Below are 24,705 nucleotides of genomic sequence, written 5' to 3'. Positions count from 1 at the left end.
ATTTAATAATTCTCTCATTTCCACAGTCCCCCACCTCCACCCCATCCTGGCCATAGACAGAAAGATACACAGGTATACAAATGCACATTTATGTACATCAGTATTGGTGCACGGACCAATATAGAAATGCAGTTGTGATGTGAACCTCTGAAACACCTTGGGAAGGGAACAGTGATGAGTGTGGAGTCATGTATGACTGTGGCTTACAGATTTGAAAGGCATAACTGGGCAGAAATTCATGAGGGGACTTTTGATAAATATATCCAGTATTATAAATCTTGAATCAATGCATTAGAGCAGACATGAATATAAAGATACACTAATCATATAAATAGTTTCTAGAAACTGAGAAACACGTCTGTATTCAGTATTGCCACACAATCGTGTACACGATTTGGAAAGTAGATAGATAGATAGATATAGAGAATTTAGAAAATCTATCCCCCAAACCTACCAATGTATATAAAATACAGTGAAACCATAGCCACTTAACCTAAAATTGAGGTTAACACAGACATGATGCTTATCAAATACAGCTACGGCACGTGCACAGGAGAGGGTAGGCATGTTTAGAATCACAGCTACGTGCAGTCTCTGTTCATTGTCTACATATACATTTGCACAGTTGTCCAGATCATGGATGTGAAAAGACTGAAAGAAAAAAATTGTTTATGCCCGAATAGTTAATAAACACAAAGAAATATTAATATAGAAATTTCCAGAAGAGGTAACATGGTTCAGCCTACAGACATTGGAGTCACAGACCCAAAGTCTGGCTCCACTGCTATTAAGCACATGACCTTGGACAAGTTGCTTAGCCTCTCTGTTGTCTCCTTAGTAAAATAGAGAACACCCCTATCTGATAGAGTTGTAGTTAGGATCTGGATGAGAAAATGCATTTGTTATAACGCCTGTCATAGAATGAATATGAAATAAATGATAGTTATTACTTTTACTATTTTTACATGCAGCTCTTCTATTCAGACCCAGTTTCTCATAGATTCTACCATCTGTTCTTGTTACGACTGACTTATTCTACCCAGTGGTTAGCAACATGGGTTCTGGAGTCAGGCTCCCAGGTTTAAATCCTGGTTCTGATACTTAACAGCTGTGTGACCTTGGGCAAGTTACTCAACTTCTCTGAGCCTCAGCTTCCACTTCTGTAGAACAGGGATAATAGTCTTCATAAGAAGTTGTGAAAAATAAATAATCCATGTAAAGTACTTTGCAGAGTGCCTTGGCACATAGTGAACATATATTAGTTCACTATGTCCCTTAAGATTGTTATTGTTATTATTAATAGTAATAACATTGATTTGCTATTCAACAATTAGTTTTTAAGTACTTATATTATGCCAGGCACTGTTGCTAGGTGCAGGAAATACAATGGTGAGAAAAATAACCGTGACATGTGCACTTGCAGAGCTCAGAGTCCAGGGGAGGACTCACTGTGAATTGAGTAAGCAAGAAAACAGGTTTCAGCTCTGTGCTGGACCGTAAGTGGAAGAGGGAAACAGAGAGAAATAGATTGGAAAACCAGGGCGGAGCCAGATTGGGAAAGATTCTGAAGGCCAGGCTGAGGAATTTTGAATTTATCCTGTAGGTAATAGGAAGCAATTGTAGGCTTTAGCCACGTCGCATTCTTTCAGGAACAGACACAGAGAGACGGATGGATTGTTTTTGAATACTGAGCAAGAAGGTGGGAGGTGGGAGGGGCCAGAGGCAGGGAGGCCAGGCAGCCGCTAGCAGACCCCAGCTTGGCTGCTGCCGAGGATCCCTTCCCTCCGGGCTCCCTTCTGCTTGCAGAGGGAGATGTGCCTGTGGAGGGAAGGGGAGGATGGACAGGGAGGACTTGTCCCAGCAATGAGTCTATAGCAGCACCCCTTTCCCCATCATATTAGGCAGTCTTCTAGCCTCTGGACCATGGGGTGGACAGCTGGTAGACCCCAGGTCTAGCCCAGAAGCCCTGACAGATGAGGGCAGGGCTGGTGGCGAGAGGAGCTAGTCCGGTCACGCTCTGGGCTTGGCATGCACCGCAGACTGGTTTCCAAATGGTTAGTTAAACACATTGCCCCTTAATTTTTAAACCTATGCATATCTTGAAGTTAAATCAATCCATATGCTTACCATTCATCATATAAACCATCGCTATTGCCCCCTTGGGCCAGCCCCATGGCCCATCTAGCCTGGTAAATTGTATCTGGCCTGGGCTCCCAGGGACACATGGTAGAAGGATTATCATCCTCAGTGCCAGTCTTAGAAGGCTAAATTGATGCAGTAAGTATTCCTGGTATCTAAGGAACCCACTGGAAATCTGTCAGCCTGGAAGGTACCAAAAACTATTTTGAAATTATTTTTATTTGTGGCTTATAGTTTAGTTTCCACAGAGGAACTGAGAGCCTCTTGAATTTTGGTAACTGTGTCAGATGGAGTCAGGATTAGCAGAGGGGGGATGTGGGTTGATAGAATATGAGGAAGGAACCTTCTGTAACTCACTAAGACATTCTCCCAACTCTCTCAAGGATGGTTTTCTTACCCCCTGGCTTAAGCTAGTTTTCTCAAATATTAGAGAGTTTAAGAGTAATCTGTAGAGTTTGCTTAACTACAGATTCCTGGGCCCCACCACCATTAAAAATTCTAATGCAGAAGGTCTGAAGGGGGCTCCAGGGCTTTGCATGTTAGCATGCACCCCAGGGGATTCTAATGCAAGTGGCTCAAGGACAGTAGTTTGAGGACACCTTTCTGTAAGCTTTTAGGTAGGACTGTCATCTCTTAGAGCTCAGTTATGACCTCTGAGAAGCAACAAAAGAGACAGAAACTCTTGACATGTTTGGGGGGAACCCTGGTAACCTCGGAACCCGTGTATTCCAGTTATATCCTGCTGCAGCCAGAATGGAAGGTCCTGCCCATAGCCTCCCCTCATCAGCAGCCATTCTCACGCACAGAACCCTGCCTACCATATGGTCAGTTGTCCAAACTGAAACCCGTGAGTGGGCGTGGGCAAACAACTCTAAACTTTGCACAAAACAGAGCCGGGACCTAGGAAAACAGAGTGCATGTGAATCACTTCCGGGCTGCCAGGGGGGAAGGCTGGGTGGCTGCTGCTTCCTTTTGGTTCCTGTGAGGAGGAGGTGGTAAATTTCAGTTCTTCAGTCCTTGGGATGTACAGAGGGGAGATTTCAGTTCCTTAGAGTTCTCAGGAGTAGGGAGAGGTAGGAACCATTTTGGGAAGAAGGAAAATTTTCCTGAATAATCTATGAGATCTCACTTGAGGTTCTGCCATGAAAAGTCTCCAGCTGTTTTTGTAGCTCTGATTTGCCTCAGGGCAGAGCCAGGGACACGTGCCTGACAAGGCAGCTCTCAAAGGCCTGAGTTAAAGCAATTACCTGCATTCTTGTGTAAAATATCCTTTGCTGAGGCAAATATCATTTTGTCCTCTTGAATGATCCAGCCTATAATACCCAGGCAGCCTGAAGTCACTGGCAGAGGCCCCTCCCACCATCATCTTGTTTAATGGGCAGTGGGGCCAGCTAGTCTGAAACATTCTCCACCTTGGAGTTCCTTTGATTTACTCAATCAAGAAAGACTGTCCTGGACTTCCCCGGTGGTGCAGTGGTTAAGAATCCGCCTGCCAATGCAGGGGACACGGGTTTGAGCCCTGGCCCGGGAAGATCCCACATGCCTCGGAGCAACTAAGCCTGTGCACCACGACTTCCGCAACAAGAAGCCACCGCAATGAGAAGCCCAAGCACCGCAATGAAGAGTAGCCCCCCGCCCCCGCTCGCCTCAACTAGAGAAAGCCCTTGCGCAACAATGAAGACCCAATGCAGCCAAAAGTAAATAAATTTTTTTAAAAAAGTCTTTCCCCATACCAGAGATTAAGTATTTTCTGCAAAAACTCTAGAAGTAGGCAATTTAAACTGATTTATACATGTATACAACACATGTATGTTAATACTTGACTTCTTGCCCCAAAGACTCTTTGAGCAAACCAGTGATATGACTGGGCCTGAGGCCAACCTGCTAGGAAGTAATTCCAAAGTGGAGAAGACAGTCTGTTCTAGGCAGCTGGACAGGATTTCATGGGGACATGCTTGGCGATCCCATGTGGATATCATGCTGTCAGCAGCTGGTTCCAGCAGGTGGTATACTCCCATTTTATAGAGGGGAATGCTGAAGCTCAGGGAGCCTCTTATCCTTTGTTTCTCAGAACACAATAGAGCAAGAGAATAGAACCATAGAATCCTGGAGTTTGGATTCTGGGCTTTTGGGTGTCTCTCTCCTGGAGGCAGTGTGGTTTCCTGGTTAAGGGTATGGGCCCTAGGATTAGTCTGCCTGAATTCAAACCCCAGATTGTCCGTTTCTTAGATGGGTGACTTTAGGCAATTTATCATATGTTTTATCTGTAAAATGTGTCATTGGGAGGATTAAATGAACTATTTGTTTGAAGCACTTAGGACATTGCCTAGCTCATAGTAAGTACTCAGTAGATAATAGTTTGTTATTACTGGAGCCTCCGCTAAGGAAGCACTGCTTCTAGAAATCCTGACCAGCCTAGGTCTGGAAATGCTGCCACCTGACTGCCTCCAAGGTGAGCTGTCTGAGGTCACCTCAGTGCTCATAAGACCTCTTCTTGTCTCCACCTCAGGGGGAGTTTTTGCACACCATTTATTATCATATAATATAATGCAATATAATATCATACATAACATAACATAATATGATGGGTAGGTTAACCTGGAAACCCTGAGGCGGACAGTGGATGGATGGATAGATGAATAGATACATTTGTACTAAGTATACATACATTATATCATTCTATTGATTTGTAAAAAGTTCCCGGTCTGCCTGGCTGTAATGAGATTTTTGAACTTTGCGTGGCGATCAATGAGAGGAATATTATTGGCCTGGAGAATTGATATACCTGCTCTCAGTGGCTTGTTCTGCTCCCAGGCTGCCCCGGCCCCCCAGGTGTACGATTCCAGCAGACACTTAACCTTTTTTACAGTGTCATCAGGCTAAAAGGAATCTAATAGTGACACAGGACTTGTGCTCAGCACTCTGCCACTATTGCTTTCCTGTCACAAATAATTTATAGCCTTCTATTTCTATCCCTGAGCCTGCACCCCAGCCCTGCCTCCCACTTTCCCCCAGCTCCCAGGAATCAATAAGCTCACACAGCCACAGTGGGACTTCAGGGTGCAAAGAGACAGACAGACAGACAAAGGGAAGGGAGACAGAGAGAGGGGCAGAGACAGACAAGAAGGGGAGAGAGAGAATGAAACACAGAGGAAGGATGAGAGGAGGAGGAGGAGGAAGGAGAGGAGGAGGGGGGGAGGAGGTGGGGGAAAACCAGAAGAGGAGTGAAGACTCACCCCAGCGCTTTCTTAGAATTGAGAGTGTCTCAGTTTGTTCATGAGTTTAACAAATTGTTAATAGGAGACTCATTACATGCTTTCATGCTAACTCACAGAGCTGATGAGACTATTTTGATCTCCAGCATGGTGGGGAGTGGAGACCTCCGGGGAATTTAACCAAAGAGGGGGTGACTTCACCTGCCTTGTCATCCTTTACTCTAAAGCTCTGCCACAGCCCCCTGGCATCTCTTGGGTCCTGAGGGAGCTGCTGCTCATACTGTCTATGGATCCTTCCCAGTGCCCCCAGGCAGGGGTCCCCAGTCTGTCTTCCCGAGAGTCTCTGATGCATCTCTTTTGGGGTCAGGTTATGGCACCTGCTGGCTGCTGTTTCCTGTCTTCTCAGTGTTCTTCCCAGGGTCCCTGAAGCAGCTGCATTGACCAGGCTGGGGCATATTGGCCTGAGAGGCCTCCTTGTCTGCACCTGGCTCAGCCCCTCCATAGAATGCAGCCAGTCTTGGGGATCACCCATAGGAATAATAATACTAGTAGTTATTATTATAGCTAGCATTTATTGAGCCAAGCATCATACTAATCATTTTACATGAATTATCCTATTTAATCCTCACAACAGTCCTACAAAGTAGATAGTATTATTATCTTATTTTACAGATGAGGGAATAAGAAACTGCCAGGGATTCCACAGGCAATGAGTATCAGATGAGAAAGAGAAAAACAAATACCGTATGCTAACACATATATATGGAATCTAAAAAAAAAAAAATTTGGTCACGAAGAACCTAGGGGCAAGACGGCAATAAAGACGCAGACCTACTAGAGAATGGACTTGAGGATAGGGGGAGGGGGAAGGGTAAACTGAGACAAAGTGAGAGAGTGGCATGGACAAATATACACTACCAAATGTAAAATAGATAGCTAGTGGGAAGCAGCCACATAGCACAGGGAGATCAGCTCGGTGCTTTGTGACCACCTAGAGGGGTGGGATAGGGAGGGTGGGAGGGAGGGAGACGCAAGAGGGAAGAGATATGGGAACATATGTATATGTATAACTGATTCACTTTGTTATAAAGCAGAAACTAACACACCATTGTAAAGCAATTATACTCCAATAAAGACGTTAAAAAAAAAAAAAATAGGATCAGAGCTGGGACTCAGACTCAGGCAGACTGAGCCCAGAGCCCATCCCCTTCTTCCCTTTGCTCTGCTCATACTCCTGTGAGTGTGAGATGCTAAGTGCCTGCAAGGCAAAGCCTAGGAGGTTCTCTGGAAAGGTGGGGGGGAGAAAGAGCATCCCTGTCAAGGAAAGCATGCTGGAAGGAGAAGTTGGGAGCAAGCACCCTCGCAGGGCAGTCTTTCTGTGGAAATGGGATATGGCACCTCCCAACCCCCGGTAAATGGGCCCAGGGCTCCTGACTGTAGCCCCGCAAGGATGCATGTGCGGGAACTTGACTCTCCAGGCCAAACCTGGCGGGGCCCATGGTGGCCACAGATGTGTCTGGCTGTCTTGTGCGGCCAAGAATGAAAAAGAGTTAGAGAAAGAGGAGGAGGAACAGGGGGCAATAGGATCAGGCAGTCACACAAAGCAACCTCTTTATCCTTTTAACCCTTAGTGATATTCCTATTAGTCATTGGGTTTGTGTATGGGATGCAGGAGGGCAACGGATGACCATAAGTTTTCCACAATCCCGGTTCTTAAATTCCCTGAGATCAGCTTTGGGGACTGGTGAGTGTCCACCTCCTGGGGGGCATGGATGGACACCAAGAGCATTAGTAACTCACAGCAGGCACCCTGCCCAGCTCCTCTCCCATGCACCACCAAGCCGCTGTCAGGGTGTAGTGATTTTCCATCACTTGCTGCCTCAGCTAAAACTGCACCAGCGCCCCAGGGGTCAGAGGCTCTGGGTAACAAAGACAGCAGCTCCACAAGGCCATCCAGTTGTCTGTCTCACCCAGCCTCAGTCTTGGGGTTCCCTCAGTCCAGAGCCCAGAGTCCACCAGCCCTCAAGTCAGAGCCACCCACAGGCCCACTGAGATCCCAGAAGCCTTTTGCTGCAGTGAATTAGGAGCAGCTGCTCTGAGCTGCTCAGCCTCCTTCTAGACTTTTCGTGTAGACCAGTCTACACTGCCCTTAGCGACTGTCGGGTCTTTCCCATTGTAATCATGCTCCAGACCCAGAAGCTTTGGGCCACCTCACCACGTGCCATCTCTTGCTGCCTCGTCCCCATGGCCGCCATTCCGTTCTCCCCTTGTTCTGCCTTGTCTGGCAATCATCCACATTCTCTCAGGCAACTCCAGCCTCTCCCTCTTCACCAGTTCTTTCTCCTCAGCCTACAGACTTATCCAGGTCCTTCCTCCCCTAAACAGCCTTCCCTCCACTTAGCTGCCACTTCCATCCTCAGCTTCCACACTTTTCTCTCCTTTTCTACACACTGCTGAAGCAATAGTCTATGTTCACTGCCTCCCTCTCCTGCTGTCCACTCCCTAACCTCTTTTTATCTGGCTCCTGCCTCAGTTGCTTTGTTGAGGCCGCTCTCCCAAGGTCACTAGTGGTCACCAAAATTCCCAAATCTGTGCCTCTTCTTATTCCCAATTCCCTTTAATCTTTATGTCACCATGGATGCTGTGGATTACGTTCTCCTTCTGGAAATGTTCTTCTCTGTTGACCTAGCTAAAACTGCCTGATCCTGGTTCTGTCATTTCCTGTGTGACCAACTCTGACCCCTGTGTAAGGTCAGGTTCTTTTCCTCAGCCTCTGATAGTAGATGTCCTCCAGGGTCTACTCTTCAGTTCTCTCATCCCAACCAACACTTCCTTCCTTGACAGTCTCCTAAATCCACATCTGCTCTGCCGGCTGGTGCATGGCCATCCACCTGGACACTCACCTACCTCCTCAAATGCTCATGTCGAGGACCAACCAGTCACCTCCCTGCATCCCTCTTCCTGACAGTGGGACAAACCACCAGCCTTCCAGTTACACAGAACTGGGGTTTTAGAGCCGTGGTTGACTCCATTTAGTTGTCAAATCCATCTTACAAATTCTTCCTTCTCTCTTTTTTTTTTTTCTTTTGGCCGCGACGCGAGGCTTGTTGGACGTTAGTTCCCCGAGCAGGGATCAAACCTGGGCCCTTGGTAGTGAAAGCATGGAGTCCTAACCACTGGACTGTCAGGGAATTCCCTTTTTTTTTTCTTCCTTCTCTTTTCTGGGGCCAGCTACTTATGGCCTTGTGCCTGTCTATTGCTTTACCTGCATCGGTTTGTACATGTCTCCTTTAGTTTAAAAATCACTCATGGCTTGAGACTCTGTAAACCTGGTTCCTATATACTGGGGGAAGTCTGACAAAGTAACAAAAAGCACACATTTTAAATACTGAATTCCAACTCTGCCCTAGCTGGCAATGTGATCTTGAGTAAGCTCTGTAACCTCTGTCAGCTTTGGTTTTCAGTCTGCAAAACAAGGATAATAGTATTGCTTTGGAGGTTGTTGTGAGAATTAACAGTAGTATATATACAGTAATATAAATTGCATATAATGTTGGCATATAATAGATGCTTGATAAGTGGAAAATCGCTAGTATCATCATTGCTTCCAAGTTTTCAGCCTTATTTCCTCTTACTCCCTTACACCGTTCCTGGCCTAGGCATTAGCCCCTAACCCAGTGTGACCACTCGGCTCCTGTGCTTTGCTTGTACCCTCCTCCAGCATCTGCTTCTAATGCCCTCCTCTCCACTTCTTTGTTCATCTTAGAATCATATTGGTTTTTTTTTACTGGGGAAAGAGACCTTAGAGATTCTGTAGTCTAACCTCTTTACTTTATAGCTGAAGAAACTGAGGCCCAGAAAAGGAGAACGATGAGGCCAAGGCTATGTGGCCACTTAATGGAAGACTCGGGGCCTCAGCCACGAAGCTCAGTGACTTTTCCACTATCCTCTGTGCCTCTGGCTCCTATACATGTGTGTGTATATATATTCAGCCTTACTCTGCTTTGAGGATCTACATCAAGTTCCACCTCCTCAGTGACTTCTTTCCCATTTCCCACACCTGCAAGGGGCATGACTTCTCCCCCGCATCCTCCTGGCACTTACTGCCTGGCCCCCTCGGGGTTACTTAGCTTTCTCGGGGTGTGTGTCCTCCCTGCCCAACTTCATTCCCGGCCCTGGGAGGCCCCGGGGTGTGTGTCCTCCCTGCCCAACTTCATTCCCGGCCCTGGGAGGCAGGGGCCTTGTTTCGGTTGCCTGCAAGTAAGTGTTCCAGTCCACGCACGGCTTGTGACTCACCTGGCTGGTTGAGATGAACTTGTCTCACACTCCTCTCTGCAGGGAGAGCAGCGCCTTCAGAAAAGTGGCCTCCAAGGGCACCTGACTGACCAGTGGGTGGAGGAGAGTGTCCCTTGGTCCTGGCCCTAGGGTTGGTCTTCTGTGTCGCTGAGCCCTGCGTCCTTGGGTCACCAACAATCCCCAGCCCTGGGATGTTTGATCTGGATTCCCCCCGCCTCCACCCCAACGGAGTGCATAGGGAAGGTACTAGGCTTTTCACCTAGTCTGGTAAAGAAGGTGTGATCCAAGTAAGGCCTCTGAGAAGGAGGCCAGCGGGCCAGCGAGCTGGGCAGGGGCAGGGCTTAGACAGGTTTGAGAGCCCTAAGTGGGCTCAAGGAGCTGCTCAGGGCCTGACACCTGGCAGAGGGACCAGGTACTGTGTTGGAATCCTGGAGATGAAAGGATTACCTGTGTGACCCAGCCCCTTCCCTGGCTACTTCTCTTTAGCTCAGGAAATGGGGAAATCTCACCCCCTCCCTCGACTCTGGAGGACTGTGATACAGTCCCAATAGGAAAGCCAGCTCCCAAATGATCTCCAGACTCCTCTCGGGAGGAGATGTGTGTGGTTGAGGAGGGAAGGATGGACAGCATGTCACCAGGGCAGCCCCCACTCCCAGAAATGGGAAGGATGCTGTGCTCCACTCGCTCTGCTGCCCGATCCTTGCTACCAAACATCACGCTGCAATTCACGAAGCACACAACAGGACAGAATGCAGACTGTCTCTGCCCAGGGCTGTGCTAGGCTGGATCGCAGAGCCAACAGGAGGGCAAGCTCCTGCCTTGCAGCAGTCAGAGAGGGCAGGGGTGCAGAGAGCAGATGGGTGAGGAGGGCGCTGAGGAGCTTGGGGGAGTGCCTCTGCAGGACTGGGCTGCAGGTGACCAGGGCAGGAGAGGGCATGTGATGTGCGATGCTGTTGTGATGCTGTTGCAGGATCATCCGGACCAAAGTTCAGCAGCCTTTCCACCCAACAACGGATGGAGCCGGGACCGGAGTGACTGCCCCTGGCCACACCATCGGTAAGAGGGCTCAGGGAAGGGGGGAAGCTGAGCCCCCTGAGAGCTGGGAAAAGCAGCTCTGCCCGTGGGAAATGCCCACCTGTCTGAGGTCCAAGGCCCGTGCTCTCCCTGGGCTCCTAGAGGCTCAGGATCTTCCTGGGAGACTAGCTCACGAGGACTGCTCTCTGCCTCCTGTGAGCATCTCCTCAGAGCTGCCTTGCCTTTATCAGTCTGTGTGTCTGTCTTTCTCCCTCTATTCCCTCTAACTTTCCTTCTCTTTCCCATCCTCCTTCTTCTCCATCTTTTGTTCCCTGTTCCTCTGTCATATCTACTTGCTTACTCCATTTTTTGTTTTTTTAATTTTTAAGATTCTCCTCCTCTCTTCTCCCCTCCTCTGCCTTCTTCTCTCCTCTTCCTTCCTCTGCTCTCTGTCCATATGGCCCTGGACCTGTTCCTCTGTCTCTCTCCCTCCCTCCTCATGGCTTCTCTCCTCTTGACCTGTCTCTCTTGATCTGTTTGTCTCTCTCATCCGCTCAGTAACTGTCTGCCCCTCTCCAACCTCCTCATTTATTGACCCTCGCTCACAGCCTCACAGAGACCTGACCCAGGTCCACCAGAACACCTGCTAACAGCCCCCATCCCCGCCCCCCACACTATCTTCCCTTTGGCCCAAGGGCGCTTGGTGCTGCTGAAGCCATAGATGAGGTCTGGGGCTTTAGGGGCTGGGATGTGGTTAAACTTCTCCTGCTGCCCCTCTTGGCAGCTGTCCCCTCTCTCTTGACCAGCAGGAAGTAGAAAGCGCTGGTCCCAGCCCCCCTGGAGTTGGCAGGAGTGCTGTTTACTAGGCCTGTGTTACAGCATGTGCTGGGAGGGAGGGTTGGGCCAGGCTGTACCTGAGCTGATCACCGCGGAGTGAATGTGTTCACTACTCTGTGCCCTGAAGGGGAAATTAGGAACTTCTCAAGTGATTTCAAGACCAGAAGCAACTGAGGGAGAGGAGCTTCACACTCTCGGGGAATATCAGGACCATTCTTGTGTCTCTAGACCTTAGAAAGCCACACTCTAAATCAGGACTGGGAAAGACTCCGCCCAGGAGACTAGAAACAATGGGCTGGGGTTTGTTTAGAAGGATTTGTCGGCAGGGGATCAGATAGGATGAGCTGTGCAAGGAGGCATCCTAGGAGCTGTGCTCTCTGCACGACCGCTGAGTCGCTTTCTAGGTTGAGTCAGCTTTTGCTGTTTGCTGAACCCACGTTCTCAGGGAGTGGGTTCAATCTATAGTGAGTGAAAACTCTAGGTCTGCAGAGAAGGCCTGGGGTTGACTGGTCCCCACTCAACCCGGGGGGACAGCAGTGAATAGCCTAAATTTTATGTAGCAATGCGTTCCCCCTTAAACCTCAGAGGAAGGAGGGGACTATGGGCTCCCCATCCCTTCTCATTTCCTCTGCTTCTCTCTGCCCCCAGCCTTGGGGCTTTGGCCTGCGATCACAACTGCTATCCTGACGGCATTTCCTCCTTACTCTCATCCAGTTCCCAGTACGGCCTCCCCTCCTGTTTCCAGCACCTCCAATGATCCAGTGGGATCCTACTCCATCAATGGGATCCTGGGGATCCCTCGCTCCAATGGCGAGAAGAGGAAACGTGATGAAGGTAGGGAGGAGGGAAGAGGCTTGGCTTCCCCTGTGCATGCTTTGTCCTTGGACTCAGAGCTCCGGTTTCGGCCTAGCCTTGCAGCTGCTCTGCTGTGAGATCAGTTTTAGTAGCAAAGCCCGGGTCCCCCCACTACCCTGCTGGCTCCTGGAGAGAGGGAGGCAGGCTGCTGGTGGGGCCATCAGCTTCACCATCTGCTCAGCAGCCCCGACTGCCTCACCTTCCGCTGGGATTCATCCCGAACATCCCGGTGGGATGCCAGGAGGGAAAGCATGAGCCATGGACCATGGGAAGGTTTTGGAGGTTGGGGGACAGCTGGTCTCTGACCTGCGGATGAAAAGCCAACCTGACTTGTCCTCCTCTGATCTCAACCCATCAGGAGATGGGGGTGTGATGTCATGCGCAGCTGACCCTGGTGTCCTTTCTCTGTAACACGTGGACCCTGCGCCCATTCAGACCACTTGGGGAGCTGGGCATGGGCCCTCTCTGCTCTTCTCTATGGGAGGAGACACCCCCCACGCTCCTCTCTGGCCCTTCCCCTCATTCCCTGTAATTCCTCAGGTGCAGCTAGCTATTAGGCAGGGAGTTAAAGGGTGAGGAGATGAAGAGGAGGAGCAGGGAAAGGAAATCAGAAGAGAGAGTGGTGGAGATGAACTTGGAAGAAGGTGTTTTTCAAATATTGTGACATTAAGGGTCCCTTGGTGACCATCTGGTTCTCTTTTGATGCATGAGGCCAGGGCGCAGGGCTGGCAGGCCCAGACAAAGGGAGACACCAGTGTCTGGAGCCTGCTTCCTGCCTTGATCTTATGGTCCCTGCTGGGGAGGCAGTAACTTCCTGGTCTAGGAAGGGCATATGATTTTAAGGGTATCTCCCATGAAATAGACAGAACCCTCTAAATATGAACATAGACGGGTGACCATATATCCCATTAGTCCAGACAGTCCCAATTTATGCCTTTGTCTCTGCATCTTGGCCAGTCAGCATCTCCTTTTTCTCTCAAAAATGTCCTGTTTGGACAGTAAATCATGTGGTCATCCCAAGCGCAGACAAGCCCTTGATTGGGGCAGCTCTAGAGGGTAAGGAACAGAGAAAAGAGACAAAGCTGAGATTCCCTAGACCCAGGCTGAGGGAAAAGAGAGTGTGAGAGCCCCGGCCTCCAGCAGAAAGGACAACATGTAGGAGAGGCCTGGGCCTGGCAAGACAGTGATGACCTGGGGCTGGCCTCCTTCCAGAAGCCCTAATGGCCTCGTTTCACAGGAAAACAGCTTGTCTGGCTCTATTTCTCCTTCTTCCAAAACATCCAAACCCATTTGGCTGCCACGGCCTTTGCCACTCACTAAATTTCACTGTGGTTGTTTTGGCGGCAGCCACTGATAGGCAGGGGGGTGGCTGCATGAAGGGCCTAAGTCTCAGTTCTCTCTGGGGGTTTCCCACACTCAGGCCTTCTCCAAGCTCCCTGGCACTCTGAGTGATCTGGAAGATTCTGCCTCAGAACCTGAGGATTTCTCCTTTAACCACCAGCACCTGTGAGATGACCAGGGGGCCGGGAGAGGCCACAGGACCCCCTTTGTCCTCTCCCCTATTGGTCTGCGGTTGGGGCCAAGCGTGTCCCCTGCTTCCTGGGCTCCTACGGGCCACGAAAGGAGCTGGGGTTAGAGAGGCACTGGCCTGGGGCTGCGGCCACTGCAGGTCGGGCCCGGCTGGCCCAGAACAGAGTGCTCTCCTCTCTGAGCAATTGATCACATTCATTGTTTCAAGTCAATTCAATTCAGTCAACCTTTCTTGGGCATCCGTCGCAAGAAAGGCTTGGTGCTGTAGGATCCCAGAGCAGAACAAGATATGATTCTTGTCCTTAAGATGCTTACAGTCTAGTGGGGCGTGTAAAACATGTGAGCCCAGAGAGCAGAAAGGCCCATCAGAGATCTAGATATGTATGTTGTGAAGGAGGTCTGGGCTGCAGGCCATGGGAACTCAAAGTGGGGAGGGAGTGAACCTCCAGGAAGGGCTGCTTTTTGAGGAGGGGCCTGAGGGATGGACAAGGGGCATGGTTCAAAGACAACGGTAGTTGAAATTCTATCGGACAGACTGAACCTTGTGACCAGAAGACACTGTGCTGAAAACACAGGGGTGCTTTGGCTGGGATGAAAGGGCCTGAGGGGAAGTCGTGGCAGTAAGGCTGAGCGGAGGGGTTAGGGTCACAGGAGAGCAGGCCAAGACGGGACCCTATAAGGAGTTTGGACTTTTTTCCTGCAGACATGAGAAGCCACTGCAAGTGTCTGGGCAGGAAGGGACAAGAGCAGGGCTGGGCTGGGGAAGACCCTCCTCCAGGAGGGTGGTGGTGATGGCAGTGGGGAGACATCTCAGGAAGCAGTTGAATTCTGGGTGAGGGATAATGGTAGCCTCTAAGTTTACTCTTGCTGCTTAAATACTTACCCACAGGCCTAGCCAGTTGGCAAGAAGGATCAGAGACCCTGCTTCTTTTTTTTGGGAGGGGGTTCTTTTGCCTTGACTCACCCCTCCTGACCAACCCCAGGCCAGATGGAGCTGTCCTTCCCCTGGTGGAGGCCAGAGCCTATTAGGGAGGCCAGTATTCCCTGACCACCCCCCTACCCCAAACACACACACCACCACACACACACTTGATCCATCGGACCCAGGTGGAAAGGGAGGGGAAAGGAAAGGCTAGAGCAAAGGCAGACCTTTCACAGCCCATTCCCCCCTTCCCCCACTCTGGGTGCCTCCAAGCAGCCAGGCCCAGTTTGCATTAGGGAGCAGCTCAGATGATTAAGAATAGGGGAGATAATTATGTGTCAAGATGATGTAGCCCGACTCTGCAGTCAGGCCAAGGTAGCACAGCAGCTGGCAGGCCGGTGGCAGGAGGCAGCCTTGGGCATGGGCTGCACAGACACCCAGGTGTATCCTTCAGCTACTGGGCCAGCACCACAGGCAAAAGAGAGAGCTGACTCGGGCAATGAGGGACGCTGGGATGGGAATGGGGATACATGTCAAGGGACTAGACCTCGAGGGAGTTGAGGGGCAGGTCTCTTTCCAGGTGGACCCTGTACCCCTGCCAGGCTGGCTTGATTTCGGCCCCACCCACTGGGGCATCTCCCTAGAAGTGTCATAGCCCAGCCGTGAGCTGTGAGCCTCTCTGTCCTCAAGGAAGCCACTCCCGCTCCTGCCTGTGGGTACAGTTCGGCCTATTCTTCAGCACTAACAATGTAACGGTGGTGGGCATTAGCGAGGACAATCACTGCAGCATGTGCTGGCATTATTGGAGACAATCTCAGCAGTAGTTACTGGTGTTCACGGTGATAATACCCAGAGCATTATTGGCATTGGTACTCAGAATATGGACAGCGTTATTAGTATCTGCAGCAATCAGATCTGTGGGGACATTAGTGAAGGGCCGATCAGCTGTGACTCTGGGGAAAAAGGAAACTGACAGTGACTGTGAGCCTGCTTGAGACGCCCTCTCATGCTTTGGCCTTTGGAAGAATGGAAAAATCCCCAGACTTGCCTTTAAGAAATATGCTAGTCAAGAAGCTTTGACCTCCCCTCCCCCCAAGAGTCCAGGAGGTCCCAGAATGAGACAGGTAGACAGACCAGGGATAGATAAGGAAGTTATGTCACAAAGCACCCGGCAGACAGGCTGTCCATCCGTCTGAGAAGGTAGATCCCCATTCAGTACCCTGCTAAAATCTTTCCCTCTTCTTGGGTACAGTTATGGCTGGGTATATTAGGGTCCTTTGAAGGAACACTGCTTCCCCGAATGTTGCATGCCCTGACTTATGTGGCTGCAGGATAGGGACTCTGGTATTTTTTTAGGCTGAAAGACCTAAGTCCTTTACCTTCACCCAGTTGCTTTTGGCTGTGGCCTAAAGCATTGCCGTCCACCAGTGTTGTTGAAGGCCAGAGCAATTACATAACTTGTCCAAAAATCTGAATGAAGTCATATGTATGAGTCTTTTGATCTGTGTGAGGGGAGGTGTGTTGGTATCATCCTTTGATGTGTGGGGTTGCGGGGGGCCGTGATTCTGCCTTCCATTAATTAGGTGCACAATGAATTGTGCAGTCGAGTGGTGCCAGGCCGGTGCAGTTGTACGTTTGCTGGCAGGGCAGCCTGCATGGCTGCAAACAGCCGAGACCTGTCACTGCCTTTAATAGCTCCCTTCTGCTTTGGATGAAGCCGTAACTTCAAGAAGTGGTTTATTTCCTTAGTTGGTTTCCCCCCAAAAGTCCCCCAGTGTGTTGCTCAGGTTTGACTTGGAGCAAATGAGGGGATTAGGCTGTGGGAAGGAGCAGCATCTGCTCTGTCTGGGAGCCTGGGCTTCAGGCAAGAGAAGGCTGCAAAGACCCCCACGCAGAAGAAGGATTCGGGGTGGAGGCCAGCAGGCAGTCCCGGGAGCGCAGCAGGGATGGGCAGTGTGGCTCAGTGGGGAAGGGGTCTGGAGGGAGGCGCAGCCGGGTTTGAGTCCTAGTGCCTTGGGCAAGTCACGTAACCTTCATCAGCTCAGTCTTCTTCTCTGTGAAATAGAGATGGTGACGGTACTTACTTCACAGGGACGTGGGGAGCACTACGCGAGATCATGGATATGGAGTTGAGCCGACTCCATCTCGGAAGATGGCTCGCTGTGTGTCTGGGGAGGAAGGCATAATTGGCAGGTTTATGTTTCAAGGGGAAATGAAGTTGTGTCAGAAAGAAACTTTTTTGGGTACAGGCTCTCTCATCTTGGTGCAGCTCCTTTTAAGTAGGGCAGCCTAGGGAAGCTGATGCTGGGATAAACCGACCTAGATGGGACCAGGGCAGTGGGGGAAAGATATGAGCCTCCCCTGTGTGACTGGGAGGACCTCTGTCCATCTCTGCTTGCTCATCTGCTCTGCGGTTATCCACTTGGGCCGCATGTCATCTCTTATTAGCCTCCACAGGCATTTTAGATGTGGGTAAATAAATACGGGACCCCTTCTTCTCTAACATGGAGGCATCCCTCCCTCTATCCATTGCTGTGTATTTCTGCTCCCACATACAAATTTATTTATTTACCTTGGGAAATGTATGTTTGTTTTGTGGACACATGTGCTTTTTTACATGGGTTATGCAAATGTGGGTATTGTGTGTTCTCTACCTTTCTGAGGTCATTGGGTGAAAGGGGATGCAGAACTGCATTGGGCAGGCATGCAGTTTTCTGGGTAGTGTATGCACTCGAAGAGTTGATCAAATGTGAGCAGGTGCATGTCCATGTCCCTGTCAGCAGCGCCAGGGAGCTGGGAGAGCTCTAAGCCAGGCCTGGGTGTGCTAAGGTTGCATGGTCTTGAGGCATAGATTCGCGTATGGAATTTTGCCCAAAGGACCCTGTAGACATCACCCTGCATTCTGTTGGCAAAAGGATGGGCTGTCCTGATCCTGCCTCCAGGGGTGGACTGGCCCCCAAGGCAAGGGAGACTGAGACTGGGAACCCTTACAGAGGAACCTGGTCTCCCAACCTCAGGGTTTCCACCCCCCACCCCCCACCCCGGTCTTCGACCTGCCTGTCTTTCGCGATCTCTCAGTGTCTGTCTCTTATTTGCTCTAGTCGAGGTATACACTGATCCTGCCCACATTAGAGGAGGTGGAGGTTTGCATCTGGTCTGGACTTTAAGAGGTATGGGGGCCAGAGGGAACATGGTGCGGGGACCAGGGGAAAGAGCCAGGGGTGGCCGTTAGAGAGTCTTCAGAGAGTGGGTTCCTAAGGGCCAGAGAGCAGAATAGGAGGAGGTGGCCCAGGATTCCACTGGGAAACCAAGAGGCTAACAGAGTCTCAGGGCCTGGCTCACTTCCGCCTTGGGCTACTGCTGGGTTTGGGGGCTGAGGCCCCGTGGCCTGGAGGGTCAGGCCCTCAGTGGATGGGGGACACTTTTTCCAGCCCTTGGAAAAACAAAGAGCAGATCGGGTAGTAAAACAAAAGCAAAGGAGACCTGGAAACACCTGACAGCCCTAATTCATCACGGCCCAAGTTTTTTCCTGTGTTCCCATTATATTTGTTTGTAAAAGTGGAAATCAATTTTGAAGGTAATTTTCTGGAAAGAATGGAAGGGAGGTGGGAGGGCCGGATAAGGCAGAGATGGTAAAAGGAAAAATTTAGGCCAGGCACAGCCCAGGGGCAGCTCTTGGCAAGGTGAAAGAAAATTGCATATTCAATCTCCATCCATGAATCTCCCTCACTGCTGCCCGCCTCCTGCTTGAAAACAATGAAGGCTTTTTCCCAACGCTGGGCAGGGCCTCGGTATCAGCCTCACTTTAACTTCAGGGTCATTAATTCCCTGATTATTGAAGGAGAAGAGAGGGTTGCAGCATCAGTTCCAAAGGCACCCCCCCATGTGATCAGGCCCTGGTTGGGGTGGGGTGGGGGGCAGCCAGGGTGAGGTGAGGTGTTGCTTCAGAAGAGCAGAGGGGTGGGAGGGAGGAAGTGGGGAGCCAACTGGACTGGGGGGAAGGAAGCCAGGAGGAGGGGAGAAGAAGGCAGTCATTACTGCATGCCTCTGTTGTGTTGTTATTGCAAATTAAAAGTAGCATGTTCCACTCCGCAGCTATCTTTGGGGAGGGAGGGGCACCGAGGGAGGTGGGGGATCTTATCATTGCTTCTTCAGCAGACCAGCCGTGGTGTCACCGTGTGAGGTGACATTTGAATTTACAATTCCGCTGAGAAAAGCCATTAATTCACAAATTAACATTTCTCCCTCTCCCTCTCTCTTTAACACTCTCTCCCTCTCTCACATGGATGTGCAAGCAATTGAAAAGACAAAGGAAATAGCCTTAAGGAAGAGACTTTACTGCTAGTCTGTCTGTGCTGAGATTGCTCCCCCTGCTTCCAGATAGATAAACCAATTACCTGAGCAGCTCTGCTCCTGGCCGCCCGCGATCACCTCCTTTTGTAGGCTGCCTCCATGGCTGGATTACACTCGGTGTATCTCATTAATGTAAACCAGGCATGCCCTGGTCACCGGGCTCTCTTCCCTGCTCTCCTTCTGGAGGGGCAGCGAGAGGAGTGCTGGTGTCAGAAAAGGCAGGCAAGGAGGACCCTGGGAAAGAGGAGAGGCCGCCGCTGGCCAGCTGCCAGGCACTGGGACTCTGGGTGCTCGAGGCCCGGGCCTTCGGTCCTGGAGGAGGCTGCTGGGGGGGAGTCTGCAGGTGAGCGCTCCTTGGCAGGTTTGCATGGGTGGACATTTAGAGGCAGAGGCAGGAGCCAGAGCCTGACTCTCTGGGGCCCACAGCGCCTGTTCTCTGTGGCCTTTTGGTCCAGGAGCCGGGGCTGGCAGAAGCAGAGAGGGATATGAGCGCTCCCTGCATGGGAAGAGCTTAGGGAAGTTTCGCTGAGTCCACATCATTTTAGTGGGACAGGATGCAGCCTGAAGGAGCTGGGAGGGGTGCAGAGCAGGGCCCAGAAGGCAAGGTGAGGTTGCACTATGTTGGGTAAACAAAAGGAGGTTGCACTGATTCCTTAACCTAAACCCAGCACTTGGGCACAGTTATGTCTGTTTGCCACTCAGTTCCTACACACACACTCCCAGCCATCCAACTCCTTTCTTAGAGAAGACCCATCCAGGAGCGTGGGCCCGGGGTGCTGTGCTCTCAGACCTCTGGAGTGAGCTTACATCGTGGGCAGGATGTTGCAGAGCCTTTTTTGCTTTTACTCTCCTCCAGGCCCCGGCCAGGCACTGCATGAAGACAGTATATTGGCAGAGGGAAGCCAAGCAGAGTTTGAGTTTCTGTAAGGAAAGTACCTCTGTGGGTTATTGCTAGAATTATATGATTTCACACACACTACATACTACCAAGCACAGGTCACAGACTCTGAACCTAAGGAGGCAGGTTCTGTGAAAGTCCAGAAAAAAAATCTGCATGGAGGTAGTCATCTGTCTAGACAAGCACCCAACTTTAACTGTATTAACAAAGCTCAACCTATGTTCATTTTCCGACAAATATTCAAACCCTGGCTACTGTCCGCTCCAGCCCAAGAGTGAACTAAGGTTCAAAGGTCAGCATTTGCTAAGACACACACACCCCCAAAATCCACTGCTGAACACACATTCGTTGTTATGAGTATATCTTCCTAGTAACATGGGAAATTAGACCGTTCATAGCTGAGGGGGGAATTTTTCTATCTTAGTTGGATTGCATACTTGAGCCTGACTCTCAGGGTGATGTTGGCTACGAGCCTGTTGGACACCAACCACGTCATTATACAGAGTGAGGTTTAAAGGTTTTATTGAGACCTTTACCTTACGCCCTGTGCACACTCGGACTTACTTTTTTCTGTAGAGAGATAGCAGGGTTTAGCCATGGCTGTGTGTAGCTGACATAGGTGTGTGAATTTGTACCTAAATCCCTGCGTTTATATCAGAGACTGCAGCCAAGTCATTAACCACCTTAGTTTCCCAGCCAGTTCATGCTGTTGTGGATAAAGAGTTATACTTGGTTGTCTGAGGAAGGATGTTGAGATTTAGCACAAAAGAGTATATTTTTTTCGAAAAGTGCCAAAAAGTCAGAATGGATGGGTTGACCCCGCTCCCCAGGAGAGGAGGTACAGACTTGCAGTGGAGGGGCTGTGTGTGACCCTCCACCACTGGAAATCGGGGTGGGAATAGCAATAACTTTCTCAACAGAGGCCTCGGGTCCTCCCCACCCCCACATCTGTCCGCTCCTGTGCACGTGTATGCACACCCACCGTGTCAGAATACATCTTCAACCCCTTGTCTTCCACTTGGCAACTACCTTCCAGCCCTGCAGGTAGGTATCGTCCTCCTTCCCCCACAGGCAAGGGCACCAAGAGAGAAATCCGGGCAGGGGCCTGGAGGACCCCTCAGAAAAAGGGTCGGGGAGAAGGTAAGCTGGGGAGACCCAGGAGTGCCGCCTGCCAGAGGAATGGGTCCCAGCAGCCTCCCGACCATTGCCGGCTGCACAAGAGGAGCCCCGGAGTCCAGGGAAGGGCCCCTCCCTTGCTTGCCTTCCTCAGGGCCTCGGTGGCCAGTAGGGCTCTCCGGGACCCTCCCCATTCTCCCCCGTGGGGGTGGAAAGGCCAGGAGGGTTGGGGGAGGGCTGGGAGACGGATCACGAGCCTCAGAGCCAAGTAGTTGCAGCACAGCCAGTAATTCAAACCATCCTGACCCTTCGGTGAACTCAAACCTGCTGACCTTGACAGCACCAGACAAGGGAGGCCTCACAGACCTCAACCTGCATGGAGGCCTCGCCTTCTCTCCCTCCCTGCCTTGGAGCCCGTATCCCAGCCTCCAGGTGGCTCCTCATTTGGCCATCCGAGCGAAATGTCAGCATCCCTCCCTCCCTGAGGTGCCCACCGGCCTGCCTCAAAGCACCCTTTGTGCTCATCTCCGCTGGAGACAAGCGTGTGGACATCTCACGGGGGTCTTTCCAGGGCTGGGCTGAGGCTTCCTCCTTCAGACAGAGCTTTTACACCTTGCCCACCCGTCCTCCTCCTGCCCAGGCTTCATCTTTTTCAAGAGCTATAGTGTGTGTGTGTGTGTGTGTGTGTGTGTGTGTGTGTGTGTGTGTGTTTGTGGTGTCCGGGTGCACACAAGGGCAGGGATAAAATGTGATCCAGACAGAGCATACAAGGGGAGGGAAGAAAAACAGGAGGAAAGCAGCCCCAGGAACCTGCATTAAAGTAAATGCAGTTTATGAAGTTTGTGGTCTCCTCCTGGGGAGAGCTGGAGTACATCCAACAGCCTCTCCGAGCCTGCCTGACAGCTCCCGAAGCAGAAAGTGCAGGCAGGAGTGCGAGCAAGCTGGTGGCAGAGGGAGAGATGCGCGCGCGTGCGCGCGCGCACACACACACACACACACACACACACACACACACAGTCTCTCTGTCTCTCTGTCTTTCTCTCTCTGTCACTGGCTCACACAGATCTCCCTAGGCCCCAACAGACTGCAAAGCCTGGGATGGAGGGATGCAGATGAGTGTTTGGTAGAAGGGACCCTGGGAGCTTCCCTTCCCTCTTACCTCCCCACCCCCATCTCCATCTCCTTTGCAGTGTGGACCACTGGGGCAACCAGCTTGTGGAAGCTGCTCTGGGAAAAGGGCAGTGCAGGTGGTCTTGAGGTCTAGGAAGGAAAAGGGACCAGAATGTGGTCTCCCAAGAACCTGCCTTTTTTCTGATGCTGGGGATCCATTTTTCTCTGGCACCTTGGTCTAGACCAATCAGGTACCCCACAGCTACTGAAGACAGCCCTTAAGAAGAAACTTAAGGAGTCTCTTAAGGAAAAACAATCAGAGACAGTATTTTTTCTGGGAATTCAGAGGAAATAATTAGTTAACCAGGTTAGGATATGGGAGCTCTCAGAAGGACTTATAAGCAAGGTGGAGTAACTGCCTTTCTAGACTCTTCTGCATGTGCACAAGCACATGGGTTCATGTGTGTGTTCACTAATAATATGTAAGTGGGCCAGAATCCTTGACTTCAGACAAAAGGAGAGTGTGAAGAAAGATGACTGGAAAGGGGAGTATGTAGCAAAGCCTTCTCTCTGCCCAGGGCAAGGTGGCAACATCCAGTCTCCTGCCCCGGTGCTTCCATGACACGCCTGAGCTGGGGACGGGCAGTGAGGAGAAGCCTACCTCCCACCTTTTCCTGAGAACTCCATGTCCCTATTCAGGTTCTTCCAGGAGCTGGGACAGAGGAGGAAAACAGAGGTAGAGTCATCTGAAGGCAGAGAGTCAAGCAGGAGAGGGTGCAAGGGAAGGGGAAGGATGGCTGGAAATTGATTGTGGAGGATGCTCTGGGAAGCCAGGAGACACAAGGCATGGAGGGAGGCAGAAACTGCCCAGGGATGGCTTTTGCCCTTTCCTCTTTTCTCTCTTCCTCCCTCCCTCCTTCCCTCCCTCCCCCTCCTCATCCCTCCCCTCTTCCCTCCACACATCTTTATTGGTTCCAGTAATAGTGTTGATTTGCATGTCAGGCAAAGCTTTGCTACACACACAAAAAGAAAACCCCAGCCGTGGCGGTGTGGCAGTGTCAGCTCTCGCTGTTGTTCGACAGTGTAAAATTAAATTAATAAAGCCCCCAACACAGGAAAACATAACAGGAAATTAATGGCCTTTACTGTCGCTCTGATGCAGTCATTTGCAACCCTGCTTTCCGCACCAAAGACTTCATAAATGCAAGCAGTTTCTCTAAACAAGCATACTTAGAGCGGCCTGGTATGTAATTTTTCGCCTTGCTTATGTCCTTTGAGCTAACAAAGGCCCCTTCCCTTCTGGCTCCAGAGAGGTTTCTAACTCGTTCTGGCCCCAGCTGGAGCCCGGCCCCAGGCAGAAGGCCCCAGCCCCTCCTGAGAGCCCAGACAGGGCTGAAGGAGGACTCAGGTCCCATTCAGACAGACCCTCAGCCAGCCCTCCTTCCCCGCCGTCGGCCAGTGCGCCCAGAGCCCCAGCCTCTGCCTGCAGGCCAGCAGGAAGGCTCAGCGTATGCTCTCAGCCGGGAAGGTTGATCACCCTGGGGAATTCACCCAAACCCACCCAATGCTCACCCCTCCCCTTCCTCTGTGCGGTGGTCCTCTCTCTCCCACTACCTGTTTGTTCTCCTTCCCCCATCTGTCCCTGCTCACCGTCCTTCTACTTCTTCACATAGGGGTCACAGCCACCACGCTGGCAGCATGTTGGCAGTGGGTGCCCATGACCCACTTTTCTACAGGTAACTGGGGGCTAACTTATTCAAAACGGGTGTAGTGACAGTATGGATATAATTCTCTGGGGTTCTAGGTCTCCCCCATATATCCCTCTTCTCCCCTGTTTGGTTAGAAAATACGAGGGCCCTAAATGGTCATTCAGGCCATCTCTCTGTCCTTGGGCTGATTTCCCATAAACTATTTCAGAGAGCTGAGAGTCTGTGGTTTTGCTTCAGTGTGTAAACAGGTGGGATACTGAGAAAACTTACACTGACCTCTCTGGGGATCTTTGTGGGCCCAAGTTCCCCCTGTGTTAGGATGTGTAAGAGGAGCAAATAACCAGGTTGTGGATCTCACGGAACTTACAGTCTATGGAGAGGCAGGGCTGTCCCAAATCAGACAATAAGCTTTTAATTGAATGCTGAACCAGGTGGCTGAGTGTTCAGTAGGAATCCAGGGAAGTGGCTCGACGAGCAGGCAGGAAATGGGACTTGAAGCTGGAAATGGCTGAGATTTGGAGAGGCTGTCTCCAGGGCTATCTCCCCTATGGAGGGAGGCCAGTGGCTGGGCTAAGAGTGGTGACAAGACAGAGTCAGATTCTTAAAGGTCATCTGGTTTTATCTGCCACTTACATGGAACTCTCCCCTCTAGCAGTTCTGTTTGACAGGTCACAGCCCCTGCCTGGACATAGGACATAGATGGACAGTTGT

The 24,705-nt window shown here is 50.9% G+C and overlaps 1 protein-coding gene across 7 annotated transcripts in view; it reads left to right on the top strand.

Moving 5' to 3' along the window:
* The window catches only part of PAX2 (paired box 2), a 77,757-nt gene that overhangs the window by 21,372 nt on the left and 31,680 nt on the right, over positions 1–24,705 (top strand). For 5 of the 7 annotated variants that reach the window (XM_061206176.1, XM_061206338.1, XM_061205957.1 and 2 more), the window contains exons 4-6: positions 10,621–10,706; positions 12,216–12,335; positions 17,910–17,978. In XM_061206176.1, the coding sequence (XP_061062159.1) occupies positions 10,621–10,706; positions 12,216–12,335; positions 17,910–17,978 (275 nt within the window). The remainder of the gene's footprint in view (positions 1–10,620; positions 10,707–12,215; positions 12,336–17,909; positions 17,979–24,705) is intronic. The other 2 variants (XM_061206096.1, XM_061206257.1) reach the window with 1 other exon arrangement.

The sequence above is a fragment of the Eubalaena glacialis genome, chromosome 1 (genome assembly GCF_028564815.1).
Source record: "Eubalaena glacialis isolate mEubGla1 chromosome 1, mEubGla1.1.hap2.+ XY, whole genome shotgun sequence".
In the NCBI taxonomy this organism is placed as follows: Eukaryota; Metazoa; Chordata; class Mammalia; order Artiodactyla; family Balaenidae; genus Eubalaena; species Eubalaena glacialis.
Note: the sequence above shows the minus strand (reverse complement) of the source record. Positions and strands in the feature narration are given on the sequence as shown.